Source organism: Rhipicephalus microplus, chromosome 8 (assembly GCF_043290135.1).
Source record: "Rhipicephalus microplus isolate Deutch F79 chromosome 8, USDA_Rmic, whole genome shotgun sequence".
NCBI lineage: Eukaryota > Metazoa > Arthropoda > Arachnida > Ixodida > Ixodidae > Rhipicephalus > Rhipicephalus microplus.
The window spans coordinates 99,055,073-99,076,639 of NC_134707.1; the positions used below are offsets into that span (position 1 = coordinate 99,055,073).

The 21,567-nt window shown below is 44.9% G+C and overlaps 1 protein-coding gene across 2 annotated transcripts in view; it reads left to right on the forward strand.

Moving 5' to 3' along the window:
• The window catches only part of LOC142768684 (uncharacterized), a 92,447-nt gene extending 72,138 nt beyond the window's left edge, over positions 1-20,309 (forward strand). Inside the window, exons 1-4 of one of the 2 annotated variants that reach the window (XM_075870695.1) lie at positions 2,625-2,732; positions 12,873-13,046; positions 16,152-16,283; positions 20,043-20,309. In XM_075870695.1, the coding sequence (XP_075726810.1) occupies positions 12,969-13,046; positions 16,152-16,283; positions 20,043-20,192 (360 nt within the window). In that variant the 5' untranslated portion in view covers positions 2,625-2,732; positions 12,873-12,968 and the 3' untranslated portion in view covers positions 20,193-20,309. Of the gene's footprint in view, positions 1-2,624; positions 2,733-12,872; positions 13,047-16,151; positions 16,284-20,042 lie in introns of those variants that run through there. The other variant, XR_012885394.1, reaches the window with a different exon arrangement.
• The last annotated feature ends 1,258 nt before the right edge of the window (positions 20,310-21,567 follow it).

Here is a 21,567-nt window from a genome sequence, read left to right on the forward strand (position 1 = left end):
TCTCCAATTGGGAGAGGCTAGATATCATGACACGTTTTCTTAGTGAGGTGCAGGCAAAGTGGTGATGCGTAGGGTTTTGAGAAAACATAGTGTATCATTGCTTAATTATATCATTTGTCTGATGTAGAACGCGTTTCAATTATGTTTTGGATTGTTGTTAATACTTGCACACCTTGGGTATTTCTCCAGGAAACAGACACTCATGGCACAGAAAGTTTGCCATTGAACTCGATCTGCTTCGAATTATGGAGCTGGTGCCACGTATAGAAAATAATTCAATTGCACTGTGCCTAAAAGGCACACAATTGCTGTGTAGGAGAACATATGCGCCTGTTCGTACAGTTAGCTAATGATTTCATTATCGTGCACTGTAGACCACTGCGGCCGTCAGCGAATTGTTTCAGTTATCTAAAATTTATACGCGGATGATTCGTGCAATTAAAAGCTATGATTTAAAGTATCTTCAAAAAGCGAGAACGTGCCATATATTCTGTTAATTTCTTCATCATGTGCTCAGTAGTCATTGAAATGCCTCACTTTCGTGTGATCTCCTGAGTCTGATAAGATTACAAAGATGTGGCGTACTGAAACACATAATAAAAATGTATCTTCAGTTCTTTTTTACGTTACGATATTCGAAAACTGAGTACCTAATAGTCTGCAAAAGATAGTTTAGCGTTACGACTGCAAGAGAGAATTGTAATAGTGACTTCGAGTCAGTGTTACAGTCTGGGCATGCATTTGGGGATGACCACACGACCGCAGAACCATGGGGCGTATGTAGGGGTTACTGAATGGAGATAGCAGTCGCATTACCATTTAAGGAATAGAAAACGAGTGGCATTAAAGCTGAAATTATGGGTTGAAACTTCCAAGCCATAGAAAAGCACGTCTCGTTCATTTAAACTCAGCTGTGCTTTGAAGGTTACTGTTGATTAGAGGAGGATGAAAGAAAAGAAACATGGTTGATTCCTCCATTTTAGGAGGTGGTACAACACGAAAGTAAACCATGTTCATGCAGAAGTACAATGTTTACCGCACATTGATGTGCAGTAAACCATTTACTTGAGTAGTTGAGTAATTTACCCTCACTTAACCCATCCGCCTTCTTGCGGATTTTCGCAGAACTCATTTGCAATAGGAGTCTCCGTTTTGTGTAAGCATTGTCGTTTGATGGCTATAGCACCGCTCAAAGTGAACGCATCCACGTTGACGTTTAGTCATCGTTAGCTCGAGGACTAACGTCTTTAATTATAGTTAAAAAATTTTTGTCATAGATGGGAAGGTAATGGTGAGAGTGGAACGAGATAAGGTGATGTGACAGCCAGAAAGCGTCACTGATCGGATACCAAGCATTGACTGAAGTCACCTACTGCCGGCATGTTGTATTCATTGAAAATTAGGGGCCCACCTGAGGGAAAGGTAACGCGCGTGGTTTCGTGCCTTTGGCCGGCCGCAATAATCCGCTGGGTGAGCGTAAGCGGGTAAGGCTGAGTTTAAGCCAAACGAAGCAGGTGGCGTCGTTGAGCTATTGTTGGTATGCATAGATGCTATGCACGCCACCGGCGCTTGAAATGAGGTCACCACTTGGGTCTGTTTATGTTGTTCGTAAAATTGCCCTTAAATCGGAAACAGGCCTAATGCGATGAATGTTTTGAGTAGATGCGTTAAAGAGGTAATCGAGGATGTGATGGTTTCGATGGATTACTGCACTTCCCCGAGAACGCTCTGAGTAGGCATCAGTAGATATAAAATGTGTAACTTTAGAGGATACAAAGTATGCCACCGCTGCGCAGTGAATGGCGTGCCCGGCATGCGTTGCTACCTGCCCAGAGGTCATGGGCTCGACTCGAGCGTATTATCGAGCGTATTTTCTCGACGTCATTTTTGCGATGGTAATAAGTCAATGAAGGCTTATGTGGACTCTGTCATAAAACGCTTTTTGGGAGAAAATTTGTCTCCCGCAAGATGAAATTGGCCTCACTGTCCCCATAAAATGAAAACCTTGGTTCTTAGCAATTACTTAGTAACTAAGGTGTAAACACTGAAAATGTAGTGCAATCCGCGCATGTTAATATAAGACCCAATATTTCGATCATAATTTTGGAACCCCATATATTCTGACACCCTAATGTGTGAGTGACAAGCTTCGGTGCTGATGATGATTTGATACATATGCCTCTTGCCGCAGTATTTTTATCACCTTTTCCCGTATACGTATTTTATGGAGAACACATTTGCCCTTCCTTTAGGGAGAAAACAGTATTTCATGTCTGTACAGTGGCTGCGTAGAGCACACAGGCACATATCACATGCCAGTGTCTGCCACACCTATTTCTTATACACCCCCTGTAGACAAAGCGAGACGTGGCAGTCGCTATGGTGAAGACCTCCGTAGACGTATTATTCATTGCAATAAACTCTTTTGTCTAAATTTTGGTAGTGTTATGCATCTTATTGAACGTAAATTTCAGCCTTTATGTGATTAGTATGACCATAATGTAGACATTAGGCAGTGTTACGTACTTTAAACGTATTAAGACAACTTCAAAAATACTATGGTGATAGCTCATTGCTGTGTTGTTAATTTCTAAGTTTTTGTCTTTTTTCTAGAAATTGAAAAAGCTACAAGGCTCGGACTGGACAGCGAAGACCGTTCTAGCCTTTGGCACCTACGAATATAGCGAGTATTTTATGCCCACCATCAAAGCCGTATTCACAGACGTGGCGAAGTGAGATACCTCTCTCCCCTTTCTTCTCGTTCAAAATGGGTCGTTATCGGTATTCGCAAGCAGAAAGAATTGTCACGCAAATGCTGATGGACGGCAACCGATGACCCCTTGTAGGGCGTCAAGGGCTTTGACAACGAAATACCTCGTCGTAGCTATATGTTGGCATAAAAAAAGTACGACGTACGACTATTGGGTGATCGCATGATAGTAGCCACTGGTAGGTTATGTTGGCTAAAGGCAGCTTAGGGCTATAAACGATATCAGTTGGATTGCAATTTTTTCTGATTTCGTTTCGCTGTATAGATGGTTAATGTATGCAGGTTTCTTTTATGAGTAAAGCTTAAGTGTTAGATTATCATTTGCTATTTTATGTATTCTAAAGATGTGTTTGCTGTGCTACCTCCGACGCTCGTCTCTGTCTCTTTCAACTCGGTCCACTGCAAGTACTCTTGATATAATCGTGACGCGTCCTGCTTGCTTAAGGCAATAACAATTAGGCAAACGTGATTTAATTCACCCCAAAAAATCTCAAATTTTACAACGCTGTCGCTCAAACTTTCTCTCGCCAGTATTCTACCCAAACGCAAGAGCTCCTAGTGAACATCACCCCAGTTTTCCCCTGTGTGGCTCAATGGTCCTCTCAAACAGAAATAAACATACTGGTCAGGCGCACATTGTCTTGAACTTAGCCTAGGCCTTCATAACCACCAGTATTCTGCCACGCCTGACTCACTGAGAGTGAGATTTAAGTGTTAGTTTCGTTCTGAATGCATGCGAGTGTGTTTGCTAAAGAGCAAGCTTGCGTTTGTTTGGGGGAAGAAATTCTTGAAATGAAAAATGTTGAAGAGTGGGTTAAGTAACTGTCTCTAAGGCGAAAACACCATAAGCGTGGCACATGAGGGGAGAAGGAGGAAAATGGTAGGTAAAGAATTGGAGGGGAGTGAAATGTCTAAACATGAAGATTAGAGGAAAGAGGAGCTCTTAAGTGGATGAATATAAAATGAAAATGGGAGAAAAATCAACTGACTGAGTCCATCTGCTAGCTGCCATCTTGATTTAGATCTGAAAAGAGGACAGTGATTTGTTAAGCAAGCCATAGTCCCCACAAGAAACCGCGGTTTCTCTTACCTAAACGTGCGTCGCCTCACTGCCCTCCTCTCTGTTGTAGCCTGATGCCACTTTGGAACGAGTGTGAGTGAACATGCACTCACATGAGACAGGCAATGAAACAGGCGCGTTGAAACATGGCACTTATACCTATGAAAAAACGTCAACCGCTCCTCCCGTAAACGTTGTATTCGTATGAGCTGAACGCCACCTGCGCCTCCAACTAGCTCAAAGCATCACTGTTAGTTGATTTTGTGCCTGTTGAAACCGCCTCACAATTTACATGGCGTGAGATTTATTTTGGAAAAAACAGCGTGGCAAGGAATATGCCTAAAGACTTGTTTTGCAGAATCATCATACGTCTTTTTACCAAAAAGCACGGAGCATGTGTTTCCAATTGATCGTATTGTAGCGATGCATCTTCTTATGCTAACGTGTCTTCCTCCTCTTTATGCCAGAAGCAAAATTTAAGCTTAGGCAAGGGTAGTAGCATACCATAGCTGTTGTTTTTTCGAGTTTTGGATTTTGTGGATAGTTGATAAGGCCCGTCGTGAATGTTTTTGTTCATGAGCATCCTTCTGCCTTCACAGCACGTTCGTGGCAGACATCGTCATTGCCATCACCTCAACAGGGTGGATAGGTTTCGAGGGACTCTGCAGCAGCGTGCCACCTAATTCAATATACACGGATAACGTAGGCCATACCGTACTGGTGAGATTTATTTATAAGTACTTGTAATGAAGGTGGACAGACATTGCAGGAAAAGAAAAACAGAAGGACAGGGAGGTTAGCCCATTTTCACAAGGCAGAAATTGGCAGAAATAGAAGTGATAGATATCTTAGGAAATGCTTTGTTGTCGTTAGGTGCGGTGCAGTGAGTATGACGTGGATGACGACCAATCATAGGTTAGAGAGCTGTCGATGAGAACTCAACCCACAAGCTTGGAAAGCTGGAAGGTACTGTTTGCTTACATCTGCTCGCACTTCAGCACTTGGGCGAGTCAACACTTCACCACAGAGATCCTGTGAGGTAAAAGAATTGCAAAGGCACACTCGCCATCGAGAACAGCAGCAATAAAAGATATGATTTCTAAGTGGAAGTAGAATGACTGCTCGATAGACATTGAAGGTGTACACTTCAGCAGCAACACAGTAGCTTTAAAGATTTTGGGATCTCGTGGCGTTTATCTGAAGCGTTTTGGCAATCTGCGCTAAATGATTGGAAATTTGCGAAGTGGTTCAAAAGTACCAAAGAAATGTCACAGTCCAAGTTTCGTCTATCGCAACGAATGCGATAGAAGCAACTTGGAATGTAAAATTGAGAACGGCAAGCAGGTCGAAACGTGCAGCACGCTGCTCACGCACAAATGACGCACGTAAACAACACACACGCAGAGGGTGGGCCAACTAACAGCGTTTCCCGCACGACACTTAACGCGCTGTTTAAACAAAAATGATGCGCGAAACGTATACACAGGTACAGATCAGTGCAATCTAACAGGTAGCCCAGTTGTTACTTCGCTGTGTATGAAAAGCCTGTTCATTTCGCAAACGGGGCCTATGCGGCGCGCGAACTGACCTTTGTGGGCCCAGCATCTAACGCAATTGTTGCGGTGAAAACTCAAGGCACACGATTCTCCCCACCGAAAGATAAGCGAGCGCGCTCAAGCATCTAACCCCTCCCATGCCCACTCCCTACATTCACGGGACGAAATACGCGTGGGAGATGAACGCTCGTCAGTGTATCGCGACAAACTGGGTGCCGAGGGCGGGCGGTTTTTATTTTTTGAGTTTTTATAAATATTTAGATTAGAGATACGTATACATATATGGTGCATGATGCTGCCCCTGGTGGCAAAATTCAGCCGAGAGTATCCATATAATTGCTATCACGATAATACTAGCATAAGTAATAAAGCATGATGTATCGGAGAAGCCAAGTGCACCGAGTTTTGTACGCCAAATCCCTTGAAATACCGAGTGAAATTGTACAGATGGAGATGGAGGGGGAAGGAAACATTGCGCAGCGTGCACAATGATTAGGCTATATTGACATAGCTTGTTTGGTCTAGCTGAGGCTAGACAATTTAGGCGTGCCCTGTTTTGATGGCACATTATACATAGCCGATAAGGGCTGCTGAAGGACTCTTTCCGCACACCCATCGTTAAGCTTGGCAGCATGAAGCCTCCGCTTCGAGGCTCACATGGGGGGCTGAACAAGTATACAGGGTGTCCCAGGTACCTTTAGCCAGATTTTAAAAATATGCCAGAACACGTAATTACGACGTGACCAAATGCATGCTGCTCACCGTTGCCTGGAGTTCGTCAGACATTTTTTTGTGTTCTAAAATAATGTAAGATGGCATACAGTACCCTCAAGACTCTTCTTTATTGTCTCGAGTATGTGCCCCACAACCTAAACTGGAGTGGTGATGATGAGAATGTAAAGATAAAAAGATGGAACGAGTAATGATGCTCACACTTAATTTCACCGCGAACTTGAGCGGCTGGCCCGGCCGAGACTTAGGCGCGAAAGGTACGGCGAACAAAAGGTTTAGAGCGTGAAACGTGAACTATCTCGGATGCACGGTAACGACGGTCCGAGGTACCCTCGACGGGAGTGAAGGGTAATTGACAGGAGATGTTCGTTCACTTCAACGTAAGGTCCGTGAAAGCGTGACTGGAACTTTTCACACAATCCGGGTGTACAAACAGGCGTCCAAAGTAGTACTTCATCTCCAGGACGGAAGGTGATGTCTCGACGAAAGCTGTCATAGCGTTGCTTGCGGTCTAGTTGACTGGCCTCCGTGTTGAGTTGAGCACGTTGCCGTGCGTCAGCGAGCCTGGAGACGAAAATTTCTGTCGTAGTCGTGGACGTTTTTTCGTTACTTCGAAGAAAGAGGCGTCAATAGTGAATGTCGACGCACGACCATAGACGAGGAAGAAATGGGAATACCCGGTGGTTCGTTGAACAGCAGTGTCGTGTGCAAACGTTACGAACGGCAAGATTTTGTCCCAGTTATCGTGGTTCAGTCCGATGTACATGGATATCATGTCGATTAGAGTCCGGTGGAATCGCTCTGTCAGGCCATTTGCCTGCGGTTGGTAAGCGGATGTGGTCTTGTGAACTGTGCCACAAGTTTTTAGAATTTCGTCAAGAATCGTCGACATGAAGGCCTTGCCCCGGTCACTCAACAACGTGCGAGGTGCCCCATGACGCAACACAATGGCTTCTAAAAAAAGGCGGCAACGTCTGAGGCGGAGCTAGTGCGTAGAGGAGCGGTCTCCGCGTATCGTGTGAGGTGGTCGACGGCTGTGACGATCCAGCGGTGGCCCGCTGGCGCTACGGGAAGTGGTCCGACGAGGTCTTTTCCGACAACGACAAAAGGTGTATCTGGACATGGAATGGGTTGTAATAATCCAGCAGGAGCAGAAGCTGGTCGTTTCTGGCGTTGACACAGTACACAAAAAGCGATATAATTAGCCACTAAGGTAGAAAGACCAGGCCACAAGAAACGGCTCCTGACGCAGTTGTAGGTCTTCTGAAATCCAAAGTGTCTAGCTGATGGATCGTCGTGGAGTGCTTCGAGAACTTGTTTTCTTAGTGAACGGGGAAGTACTGGCACCCACCGATGCCCAGCATTGTAAGTATAGCGCCGCAGGACATTGTTGTCTATCTTGAACTGCCGTAGCTGACGACGTAGTCTGGCATTAGGTGGAGAAGGCGAGTCATTCAAGTACCCGATGATGCGGTTACAGTATGGGTCGTCACGTTGGCACACGTCAAACTGAGCGCTGCTGTTTAAAGGTAGTGACGCAGCAACTGCCAGGGGGGATAACTTGAATGCAGAGGAAGCCTCTTGATCACCTGAGGGGCATAGAGGATGCGTGGTTGGAAATGAAAGTGGCAGACGGCAGAAAGAGAGAGCGTCGGCATCCTGGTGCTGTTTGCCAGATCTGTACACAACGTCAAAAGTGTACTCTTGCAAATTGAGTATCCAGCGACCGAGTCGCCCAGACAAATTCTTCAGCGAGGACAACCAGCATAGGGCATGGTGGTCGGTAATGACAATGAAGTGGCGTTCATACAGGGTCGAAACTTCTGGATGGCCCAAACGACAGCAAGACGTTCCTGCTCTGCTATCGAGTAGTTTTGCTCCGCAGGTGTTAGTGCGCGGCTGGCATGGACAACTACTCGCTCACGAGAGGTGTCGTCGCGCTGGAGGAGGACGGCACCGATTCCGTGGCCGCTGGCATCTGTGTGAAGGAAAGTGGGTGTGCTTTCATCGAAGTGACGCAGAACGGGGCCTGACGTCAAAGCACGTTTAAGGGCTTGGAAAGTACACTCGCACTCGTCAGTCCAAGTGAAGGCCGTTCCTGACGTCAGAAGCTTGTGTAACAGCCCCGCAATGGCAGCAAAGTGACTGATAAAGCGGCGGAAGTAAGACGCCAGGCCCACGAAACTTCGCAATGGTTTTTGATTGGCCGGACGTGGAAAATTAATTACGACAGCAACCTTGTCGGGGTCGGGTCGAACGCCATCTTTGCTGACAAGTTGATCCAATACTTTGGTGCTCCTGCTGGCGAAGTGGCACTTCTTTGTATTGAGCTGAAGCCCAGCGTTCGAAATGCACGTAAGAACTTCGTCCAAACGCTTAAGGTACTGAGGAAAAGTAGAATAAATGACGATGTCGTCTAAACAACATGAACAGGTTTTCCATTTGAGACTACGTAAGACAGTATCTATCATGCGCTCGAATGTCGCTGGAGCGTTGCATAAGCCAAAAGGCATGACGTTGAATTCGTAAATCCTGTCAGGCGTCGCAAACGCTGCTTTCTCCTTGTCTGCTTCGCGCATAGATATTTGTCAATACACGGATCGAAGGTCAAGGCTGGAATGTATTCTGCGCCTTGTAGGGAGTCCAGGGTATCATCTATGCGTGGCAACGGATATACATCTTTTTTCGTTATCTTATTGAGCGCTCTGTAATCAACACAAAAGCGGACAGAGCCATTCTTTTTCCAGACCAACACCACAGGAGACGACCAAGAGCTGAATGAAGGTCGAGTAATATCTCGTTTGAGCATGTTGGCGATGTTTTCCTCAATCATTTGCCGTTCCGCCGAAGACAGTTGGTATGGGCGGCGGCGCACAATGAAGTTCCCTTCGATTTCGATGCTGTGCTCTGCAACAGAGGTGCGGCCCAAAGCTTTGGAATGTACGTCGAATGAAAAGCTGTGCTTTTGGAGGTCTAAGAGGTCTCTCTTTTGCTCAGCAGTGAGGTGAGGACTTATGGTAGCATTTAAAGCAGCAGTGGTTGCCTTGGTATCGGTTCTAGCAGAGAAAGGCGGCGATTCTGCGTGAAGGGAAACTAGCGAAAAAGGCTCGCTGTCAACTAAGGAGCTCACAACAGTGCCCTGTGGCAGCATCACTGGCGAAGTAGTTGGGCTCAAGGCGGTGACCATTGCCTTACCGTTGTTAAACCGCACGAGGCCGGGTGCAATGATAAGCCCTGCAGGTTTGGAGCGAACTGATGGAGCAATGAACACGTCACCGTTAACTATAGTATTCGAAGCAATTGTGAGAATGAGTTCATCACCTGGCGAACTTAAACAATTCGCGGCAGCAACGAAACGGAAGCTGTGTGAATCGACATTAGATGAACTCTCAGTAGCTGACATATGAATTACTCGCTGACGACACAATATGAAAGCTCATGCCGAAGAAAGGAAGTCCCATCCTAAAATGACTGTGTGAGTGCACAAAGGAAGTACAAGAAACTGAATGTGGTGAAGGATGTCATCTATGAAAACGCGGACTGTACAAACACTTGAAGGCTGAATAGGGACTCCATCTGCGCAACGAAGGGGAGGGCCATCGTATGGCTTTCTAACTTTTTTCAAGTGGGCACAAAAGTCTGCACGAATTACGGAAAGTGATGCGCCTGTGTCTACTAGTGCCTCTGTGTGTATACCTTCAACATACACTAATAAAACATTTGATGGGCGGTTTGTAGCGTGGTTTAAAAACCACGTTTTTGCGACGCTGCTCAAGTAGAATGCAACGTAGGTGAGTTTCGCAGGCTCATCCCAGTTGTTGATGGCACTCACGCAGTCATACTCTTCGAGCCAGTCTTCCACGTCCTCACCCGGAAGCCCTGTGAACAGCGGAGAATCCTTTTGAAGGCTGTTGACCAGGTGAGAAGGGTTTCTTGGTGGTGGGAGTGGTGGCGCAGCTGCTGCGCTGGGCTGGTCGGCTTGCGACCTTACCGGACCCAGGTCGTTTAAGCGGCGGCCTGAACGGAGCTCCAGGGATGTGTTCTAGAAGACGCTGGGGTTGTGCGAGAGCGCGAGAGGACGCAGGAATCAAACAGCACTCTCCACAACTTGTGAGATGGCATCCAGTGCCCTCAAGACTCTTCTTTATTGACTCGAGTATGTGCCCTACAACCTAAACTGGAGCGGTGATGATTAGTATGTACAGATGAAGAGATGGAACGAGTAGTGATGCTCACAATATTGTTGAATTAGAGCAGTTAAATTACCTAACTTTTGAAGGAACAGTGATGAATAAAAATTGAATAAAAAGCTGTAGGTTGGCTTGCAAAACGTCCAAATAGATAGTTTTGAACTTTATCTGTGTTAAGTCACAGTGTTTTTCTGCTAATTACAAATGCCCATGAAATAGAAATACCACGTGACAAACCAACTTGTGTGCCAGTGTACACAATTATTCTAGTGCTCCCTAACGTTCCGCGTACGAACGACCATAGCATTTGCCGCATTGTGCTGTCTCGGCAGGGCCGCAATGATGGTAGTGGCTCTACTATGAACACGTCTTGTTATCGGCCACAAAAACGATAACCGCTGTGACTGCTTATCGCTGTCATGAACTGGCGCGCGGGAAGCGTGTCCTTCACGTGCGGAACGTTGGGGAGCGCTAGAATCATGGCGCGCACTGACGCGTGAACGGGTTTGTCGCGTGGTATTTTTCTGTAATTTTCGGGCATTCCTAATTAACACAAAAACGCTAATTATTAACAGATACAGAGTTCAAAGCTATCTATTTGGACCTTTTGCAAACAGGTCTACAACTTTCCCATTGAAATTTTTTATCCATATTCGTGCCTTGAAAAGTTAGGTAATTAACAGATCTGACTAAACAATATTTGAGAACACAAGAAATAGTCTAACTCCAGGCGACGGTGAGCAACATGCATTGGTCGTGTTGTACTTACGTGTTCCGGGATAGTTTTAAACTCTGGCTAAAGCTACGTAAGACACCCTATACAGCTAAAAGAGTAAACACAGACACGTGGGCTTCGGGAAGCACATCATTATATTTACAGAGTGCTGGAGAGGTGTAGCTGATCTAGTTTCTATCAGTTGTTCTTTTTTCCAAGCAGCACAAAAAGCATAGTCATTGTAGTGGGGAGGGACGTTGGTACATGGAGTGCCATTTCTAAAAAATTCGCCGCACCTTTTAACAACGACATTACGTTATGATTTGGGACGATTTAACTGTTTTCAATATAACGGAACATTGTGGCTTATGAGTAGCATTTCACTTATGGAACCACATGCGTGTTTGTGTGGTCGATAACGTCACATAACGAAAAACTAAATCGTTTAGTTCATTTCCGTGGGAATAAGATGCCTGAAAATAATTTTTCTGCGTTTATCCGTACGTTGCGAGATTGGGTGTGGGCATTATCATGTACTAGAACACACACATGTGTTTCTGTCTATGTTTTTTTTTACCAAAGTGCGCCCGTTTAGTTCAAGTGTCGTGACAAAGAAGTGCAGGTAACTCATACTGCGAGTGCTACAACTGTTGATTGGATGAACTTTTGCACACCAAAAGATGTGACAAAAGTTGCTACCATCAAGTATAGGCTGTTTTATTGTATGACCAAGTGGTGTGCGTCTTGGAACTTATGTGAGAGCTTACACTGTAGGATCAACTTTGCGGCTAACGAAGGTCACAGCATCAACTGCTCGCACAGGACACACAAGGATGTCTTGTAGTTTCGACTCAGTCGAAACAACAAGACATTCTTATTTGCCCTTGGCTAACCCAGAACGCTGAGTTTTAGCAGGGGGCAGACTGAAACAATCAACTGGAAAAGTGATTGCACCTCAGCTACTTTATAGACGCAAACAGCGAATGCATCTTGCAACTGCACGCCGCATTGGCGATCATTAGAGCTTCTGTGCACCCCTTTAAATCACCGCTGCAATTTGTGCGAGTAAACTGCATGCGTCAATCGCACAGTGCTGTATGTAGTCCTGAAAACGGTCATTTTTTTTCTTTTATTTCCTGTATATAGCCAGCAGTGCATGAAAAACAATGGCTAGCAGTGATGAATAGAATGTCTTGATGCGCACTTTGTTATTAGGTGAGGACACCTGCCGCGTCTTCTGCAGCACGGCTGCCATACTTGAGCGCACGGCGTCGTTTTGGTGTATAACCATTCAACAGCGGCTCTGCTGAGAGGCGCGAGACTAGAGGCAAAAAAATGGTGTTGCGGTGGCCTCAGTCCATTCAAGGAGCGACAACACCTGAAAAATGGCATAGTTATCGAGGCCCACTAGTATTGTTAATGTTATCGCGGCATATACGTTGCAATCCAATGGTGCACAATGACTGGTGGAAAGTGTCTTCACCAAGTATCGCGACAGTTGTGAAAGAGGCAATGACGATGGCGATTTGCAAAGGGGGACATAACTTTTGGCGCAAGGGTGATGCGAAAGGGCCAAGGGGCTACGAGAATTGTTTTTCGAGGCCTTTATCCTACGCAGATGATATGCACCACAACCTATGAAGCAACACTCATGGAAAAACTACCCGTGTCCCTAGTTGTTCACCTGCTTCGACCAATTGTCTTTTAGCGTATCGGTGTGTACCAACTTTGCTCTTCTTCGTACTGAGCACAGCTTAGTATTCAAAATATGAGTGTGTCTGGTAGATGTTCTCGCAGTGCCCCTCCACGAGTAGCCTTTGACAGCACTTCCTTTTATGGCTCTTTTCAGGAATCTCATTGGTTCGCTGTGTCAGCAAGAACTACGTTCTTGAATCCGTCGATAATCACAGGCCTGTCTTTCGAGCTGTCCGCCCTAAAGTACGTCATGGAGAAGATCCCGGCATCACTTAACGATAGCGTCTTTCAGCCGTGCTTGTCCGTAAAGAAGTCTGGACGAGAAGCGGTGTGTACGTTTTGCCATCATTTATATTCACTTTCTCCGGCACGTGTAATAAACTAAATTGTGGGTGACTGTAATCGTCACTTTGGTGTCTGACACTGTCGACTTAAGTCTCCTCTGGTTTATTTGCCGCGTATATGCGCTTTTCGCTACAAGTAAACACTTTTAGTTGGGCGTACGTAGCGAGACCACGTATGCAATACTTCTGCGGTACAGAACTGCGTTTGTGCAGTACGTAACGTATCGATTCCAGAGCTGCTCGCATACGCCCGTAACAAGACTATGCGTACGTAACGCTACGCTTACTGCATTACGTTCTCGCGAGACCTCCAAGAAACCAGAACGAGAGTATATTGTGGCTGTAGTTGCGTTCAACGCAGACAGAAACAGCAGAACTGATGCAAGGTATGTGTACTTCAAAGTTAAAGGCGGTGTTTTCATGGCAGCGAAGGTAGGTACATTCAAGCGGCTTATTCAGGCATCCATAAAGTTTCCTTCTTTAGGAAACTCTGTGCCGGCATCCTGATGAATCAGAAGAAATCGCCTGGCCTCCAACAAAATTCCAAAAGAATCGCCTTCGATAGGTAGGATAGACGCCGTTCTTACATTGCGCACCGAAGTTCGAAATAGCATAGATGAACCTGCGCACTCAGGGCACCCAGGAACGATGCATAAGATCTGCACAGCGAACGCCCCGGCCAGAGTTGTACGCTGGTGGCCCTTACCCTTATGGATCAAGATGTTTTTCGCGCTGATCATGGAGGCCACATGGTACCGGGACCTAGCCTACTTCTAACGTTGGTGGCGCTGATAAGCATTCCAAACCCTTGCATCTCGCAAATGATTAGCTAATTGAGTGAAATTCATCAAGGTACGTCAAACTAAATGTGTTGTCACAGGCTTCACTTGCAGCGTACGCAACGCAATTTTGTCAGCGTACAAAACTCCGCAATACGCCCAACTAAAAGTGCCTAATGGCCTCGAAAGACGATAGTTTTCGGCCGGCCTCCTTTGGTGCTTTACGTAACAATTTCACCGCACCCTAAAAAAACTATCATTTTTAAAATTATGTATCTATGTACTTTATATTGAAGGAACAATTCACGTAGTATATACGTATTCGCGTTGAACCTTCAATATGCGTAATATTTGCTTTTTCATAGATTACGGTGAGAACTATGAACGCAGCAACCAGTTCAGGATGGCTAGATGTTCAGCAAGTGCATAAACATTGGGGCATGGCTAAGTGGCTTCGTGTGACAGACAAACAGATCAAAATATTCGCGTGCAGGTGCATCAAGGAATACTATTGTCCTTTACAATTTGGGCATGAATCTTATGCTTCACATGAGTGTCTGGAGCTCCCACGTCGACGTTTGTCTGCCCTGGTGTATTTTTTTGTCAACTCTAGGTTCTGTGCGCTGCTGAAAGGCATTTTGGAGGCCCTGTAGAGAGGCGCGCGTAATTGGGATGGGCTCTGCCCGATACCAAGACGATCGCATGTACTCAAACAGTTGTCAGTGAACTCCATTATTTTGAATAATTATTACAACTGTTATTACGGCTTTATCTAAAGTAAATGTATGGTTCAGTATTATATCTACTCACTGTACACGTTAAGTTGAAGTAGAACAATCTATGAATCATTTTTTATACAATGACGCGTTTTGAAAGTAAATGTGCAGCAAAATTGCTGGCTCTCGATGAAGAGGTACATCTTCACCAGAGAATAAGTTTTCTGATGCAATGTGTCACTTAAGGCTTTTATGTAAATGAGTTCACTGAAAATGCATACAGTTTTTGTGTGACCCCTTTCATTTGTCATTACAATAGTTCGAATGCCGTTATAGGCTAGTTCAAAACGAGATGCGATAATTTGATTGATATATGGAGTTTAACGTCCCAAAACCACCTAATGATTACGAGAGACTCCGTATTTGAGGGTTCCAGCAATTTCAACCACCTGGAGTTCTTTAGGGTGCACCCAAATCTAAGACACGGACCTACAGTATTTTCGCCTTCATTGGAAATGCAGCCGCTGCAGCCGCGATTTGATCCCGCGACCTGCGGGTCAGCAACCGAGAACGTTAGCCACTAGACCACCACGGCGGGGACAAACAAGATCCAAAAAAAAAACGACACGAACTTGGTGGTTTACGGTACACCAATTCTAAAATAGGCAAAAAAAGACATTTCAGAAAGAAATTAAATAAAATGGGAGAATAGGTACAATGCAAAGAATAAAAGCCAGATATATCATCCCATGACTACCGTGAGATGAAGTTGCTGTAATACAAACATTACTTAGAGTTTTGACGACGTAAATTGAATCTAAAAACGAAAAGCTATGTCTGTCTTGCCAAAGTGAAAAGTTTACATATTCCAGTTTGAAACTCGCCTACAACATTTACTGTCAGGTGTTCGCGTGGGATTCCTCTGATATTGTCGAGAAGAAAAAAATGTATATGCATATATTTGTCCAGGAATTGGTAAATAAGGTATTGATCTCCACTTCCGATGATTTGGGACACTCGCTGTCTTATACAGTTTTAGGTATTAAAAAAACTAGTAACAATGAATCAAATACAGAAGTTTTATTTTATGTTTCGTTCAGAAAGTAGAGGCACTAATAATTTCTTAATCATCTCAGTTATAGAATAGGCTTAGGGTTGTTACAACACCTGTCAGAGTAGATCTCAATCATTGGTGTCTTTCGACATTCCTCTGCAAATCTGCTTTGGCAGAGAATGAACATTGACACTAGGGCTAGGGTATGGGCCAGTTGGTTATACGTAGTAAAATCTTTTAGCGTGGAACAATGAAATCAATTTGGCAAAAAAAACGAACAATATGGGGCAACACAAGCGCTTCTGTTGTCCCGTATCACTCTCTCAAGGTCAATTTTGTTTGATTGAAGCGGGAAAAATTCCCACACGTTTACCGGAGGAAAAAACGAGGACACACGATAACCAAAGTGGTAGTGACACTACCAGATCAGGTTCGAAAATTTCTTCCTCCTTCAATGTTTTTTTTTTGATGTCTTATTACTTTCTGTGCAAGTGAAAGTTTGAGCCATTCGCAACCAATTTCTTTCGCTATTTCTTCCAGCTTTGCAAGCATAGCGATTTCAAAGGTGGCCCCAAAAACTACCTCAGTGATCCTCTACATGTATATGGCGTTTTCTTCAATACCTCGAAAACGCTTACACTGTGCGAATACAAGGACTCCTTGGTTAAAAAGGTCAGTCGGCGCCATCGGCTCTCCTTCGTTTGAAAACCTGCTCTGTTTTCTTCCTCTCACTGCATGAGATAAAGTGAAAAAACTGTCTGAAATATTGAGCTATATCGCCATAACGACAAAGCAAAGCATCGCTATTTACTGACAGGAATGATGTAAGACGCTTTCTGGGCCCATTCTCTAAGTTAGCAGATGCAATGAATATTTTTAACAATAATTCAACTAGGTGACGCCTGTTTACGTAATTACACACAACGCCGTGATGCAGCATTTGAGGAAAATTTGAAGTATGGGCTGATTTTGGCAGTTGTAGAGACTCTACGGTCGAAATGGGCAAGAAGCAAGACCAACGAATTTACCCAAGTTTGCAAAGCAGACACAGATAATTTTATGTCGCTGGATGAATAGAATTTTTTTTTCTGTCCTGAGCATTACGAGCAACCATGCGCCGTTACAGGGGGACGTCAGAGAACAGGGTACCACCTACAGCGCAAGAGATTGGGGGCGGCATTTTATACAGAAGCGCTTAATAACAGACTCCGACCCAAATAACTGTGTTCGCGGAGGTGAACCAAAAAAGTTGTGAAATGGGGAGACGTAGAAAGACGTCGTGACACGTGCGTTGCTTTTGAAAAAGAATCACGTGCACTTAGTGCGCCGTTGTAGTTCGAACACAAAGAAAGCAATAGTTGGTGTTTTCAATGGAGCAGGAAAATATTAAACCGTGTTTGGAACGAGTGAACTATAGTAAAAAAAAGCGAAACTTTCATGTCGCTCATACGAGGGTGTGTGATTACGTTGCCAAATATCAAAAGCATTTTGAAAGTGATATGCCATGGTTGAACAGTTCTATGGGTGGCTTCTAGTAGTTCACAAGACCCATTTCGCGTGTTTGGCGTTGTGCCCTACAAACGTCAAACAATTAGTTCTGGTTATGATAAAAGAAAGAGCACGTACAATGCAGTGGAGACGCACCTATAGAAGAGGAAAAAAGCAGAAAAGCAGGGATATGAGCAATGGAAATATGAGAAGACAAACTCAGACCAACAGTACATCGCTGGCGTTTTGTTAGAACTTACTGCGCATGTGCTATTGCACGCGAACCACTGGCATCAGAGATTCTTGCAGAAATGTCGCTTCTAAGCTCGCCCCTGGTGCGGCTTGAAGCAAGAAGCCGCGTACGAGGTGTCTACGACATTTTCATTACCAATTAACTATGTTTCTCCAGCCACCGTAGTTAATCTTGAGACAGCTCACGTAGCCATGCACGCTCGTGTTCATAACTTTTTGTACCATAGGTCTTGTCACAAGGCAGCTGGCGGTATCTCCTTACAATTCCCGTGGCCGCTTTTACACAGAAATTGGAGCCTTGCAGTTGATGCAGGCGCATTTTTTCGTACGTGCGAAAAGAGCTGGTGCAAAGCTGAGCGAGCTAGTACAGGGCAGAGAAGGCGAACATCCCGTGTACGTTTGCAAATCACATTGTAATACCACTCTATTGATATTGCAGCGCAAGTGTTGTCGTTGCAGCCACTGTAGGCATCGCCGTAAAGTTCCGTAATGAGACGAAGCAGGCGACAACCCTCACAGTTTGCTATTTTCAATGCACCAAGCGGAGGGATGACACAACCCCCCTTTTCATTCGCGCGAAAATATTATCGGGAGTACCGGGAGCACCGCTTCAAAAATGACTGCGCAATTTCATCTCTTGGTCGCGGTCGCATGCGCGCTATCTTGACCAGAATGAGCACGTGGCTAACACCTTAATCTTGCTGGCTTGTCACCTTACTAGCATTCAAGGTTTAGACAGCACAAAATGAACTCCCTTGAAATGCCGCGATGACATTTCTTGCAAGAGAGATTTGTGGATAGATAGATATGTGGGGTTTAACGCCCCAAAACCACCATATGTATATGAAAGACGCCGTAGTGGAGGGCTCCGGAACTTTCGACAACCTGGCGTTCTTTAACGTGCACCCAAATATGAGCACACGGGCCTACAACATTTTCGCCTCCATCAGAAATGCAGCCGCTGCAGCCGGGATTTGGTCCTGCGACTAGCGGGTCAGCAGCCGAGTACCTAGTCACTAGACCACCGCGGCGGGGCAAACCGATTTGTGGAGTGGGGCCACATGAGATACTAAAAGAGATCCAATAGTTTTATTACGTATAGCATTTCAGTTTTTCGTCGAAGTCACTGGTGTACCTTTGCAGCGTGTCTGGACGTATACTAAAGAAAACGTTATCAGGTGCAAAACTATTTGTAAGAAAGCGTTTCAGTCAATACTGGTGGAAAGCGCATGATTTAGGAAAGCTAGCTGCCAGCTGCCTGTTGGAAAAGCTACTTATGAAAGAGAAGTCTTAAAGGGCCAGTTAATAGGCACCAAAATTTTCATTACACCCCCCAAACAAGCTCGCGCATTCTTTCTACGCCTGACCAACCTCCTTCACACGCAGTGACGTCAACTCGGTGATCGGTGACGTTCACTTCATTACTCTTTGTTGAGACCTGGTTTTGACCGACCGACGAGCTGCGTGCTGCCTCACGCCGCCAATCGCCGAGTGGATGTCACCGTGCGTGGAAGGAGGTTGGTCACGCTAGGAAAGATACGCGAGCTGGTTTGGGGAAGTGGAAGGGGTGTTAAAAATTCGGAGCCTGTTGCCTGGCCCTATAAATGGGGTTATGTTTTTTTTTTCTGTGTAGCAACATGGGAGAGGTAGGCAGCAGGTTTGTTCTTGCCGTTCTTTGCGAGTCCTGTCTCCTTATCTTCAATCTGATCAACTTTCTTAAATTTTTGTGGCTTGTAGCCAGCGTCTAGAGAGCGGACTCAACCTCGATGTCAGTCGTGACAAGACAAGCACTTGCGTTTACAATTATGTCTTTTTTTATTTATGAGCATTTTTATCATCGCCTATGCACAGTTCCCCCTGTCAAGGTAATATTAAAGTATACGGTGCTCTAGGGGTTTTGGTACGCTGCGATGTTTATTTTAATCTTAACACCCCAATAACTATATCAATACATTAATTACAGTGCTTGAGCACGTCTAATTTGTAATAATAGTGGACATGTCATTACATTCAAATGGCAATTGTAATAATATTTCGAATTGTACGGCGTCAACATATGCTTGGAATGCATTTACTCGATTGAGTGGTATTGTTCGTGTGCCATACGATAATTCTTAATGGCGCCTTTTCAATATATACAAAAAAAATAACTAGTGGCATGGCAGGGCTGACGAGTGTTCAACCCAGCGCTCGCGAGCAGCTTGACAGGTGTATCATTAGAACATTCCACACGATTCAGCCCTTATGCAAAGGACATGCGTTCTACATTGCAGCAAATATAGTCAAAGGCAAAGAAATATATATTACCACTAAGTGATTGAGTGCGTTGATCACCATAATTGTCGCTAAATCCCTATGCTAGAAAACATTTGTATAGGGTATAGCGTGTGATATGGGAGGACAAAGGAAATACAGAATGCTTTTGATAATACGGATATACTTGTTATATGCTTCGTTTTGAAGGTTTGTTGTTAAATGTGTAAGATTGTTAAATATGTCCTAAATAGTACATTTAGGCATCTCTCCATTCAGGTCATTTCGTGTATTTGAATACACATAGGATATTTCTAAAAATGATAAATCTCCCGTTCAATGTTGCTCACTGTGCGCATGTTAGTTTCTTTGTTTTTGTGCATTCGTGTTGCGGAGTTGCGCAAAATAATGTATGACATAACATTTCACCATTTACAGTTCGTCAAAGCCGTAAAGGACATCGCAGTCTTGCGTAAGAGAACTGCGTGGCTCCTCTACAATGTGCACAACCAGGGCCCCAGCACCCAATGTCCTGAACGTCCATTCACGGTCCTGAAACTCTTTAGTGCGGCACTAAAACGCTCGTAAGAAGCAACATGCCATTCATAAAGCTGCTGTTTATATGATTGTGATTCTATTCCCGTGTTAGTGAGGGCATTCTCATTGAGCTATTTGTTTTAATTTAGAAGATACAGTCTGAATAAAGATGAACACACTACAATTGACTTATTGATGCCTCGAATTTCTGTCTCGGAAAATATACTCGTGGAATTTTGAAAAAAAAGGTCACAATTTCGCCACAAGGGTGGTGTACCAAATGCGATAGCAATAACGTGGAGTGTGACGCTAAGAGCGGCAAGCAGATTTAAACGTTCAGAGCACTGCTCACGCACAATTGATGCTCGAAAGCAACACACGAAGGATGAGAACCAATTAACAACGCTTCCAGCTTGACACCTCATGCACTGTATAAACAAAAAGTAACAGCTTTGCCGCGCAGACAAAGCAATCAACGCGAAAACAACAAATTGTAAGGTCATGCGCCGAATGGCAAGCAGATCGAAACGTGCCCCTTGTTTCTCTCGCACAAATGAAGCACGAAAAGTACTCGCAGGTACAAATTAACGCAAATAAGCGTCTCAGTTGTTACATCACTGTGTCTGAAAAGCGCACCGTTTTTACAAACGAATACTGTGCAACGATTGCAGTGACCTTGGTGCACCCGGTAGCTACCACAGAAACGTTTCAGTGAGAGCCCAACGCCAGCCAAGACGCACGATCATCTCACCCTGAGTTAAAAGCGTGCCAGCGAACATCCACCTTCTCCCCTCTGAGGGACAAAGTACGCGTGGAAGGTAAAAATGCGCTCCACCGCGCGCTCGTTGCGAAATCTTGCTGGTAATGCTGAAAAGGCGATAGTTCCTCTACCCCCCCCCCCCCCTCCCCTCAAGACGTGCACCTCCGTGCTCTCATTGCGCCATCTTTCTGGTAATGCTGAAAACACGATAGTTCTCTCCCCCATGTACGAGATGCCCATCACCAGCGGTAAGTGGCAGATATAAATAGCTTGCTGTTTGAGCGTTGAAGGGTGAGCTGCTCGGTGGCTCAGTGGTTAACGCCTCGCACTCACGTCTTAGAGGTGTCACGTACAATTCCACACGCCGGTGTCTTTTTCAGAATTTTTTTTTCTTTTTTTGCGTTTTCATATATGTAGATACCTATACATATACGTTGGGTGACGGTGACGCCGATGGGAAAATCTAGCGAAGGGTGTCAATATAAGTGCTATCGCACTAAAACGACGCACGAAACTTAATGACAGGAACATATATGAGGGCGAAGTAACAAGTGTCCCAATTGGCATTTCGCTGTGTTCGAAAAGCGCACTCCTTTCTTGAACGGGGCCTATCGTGCGAGTATAGTAATCTTTGTGCCGTAACTAAACGCCATTGTTCAGATCAAA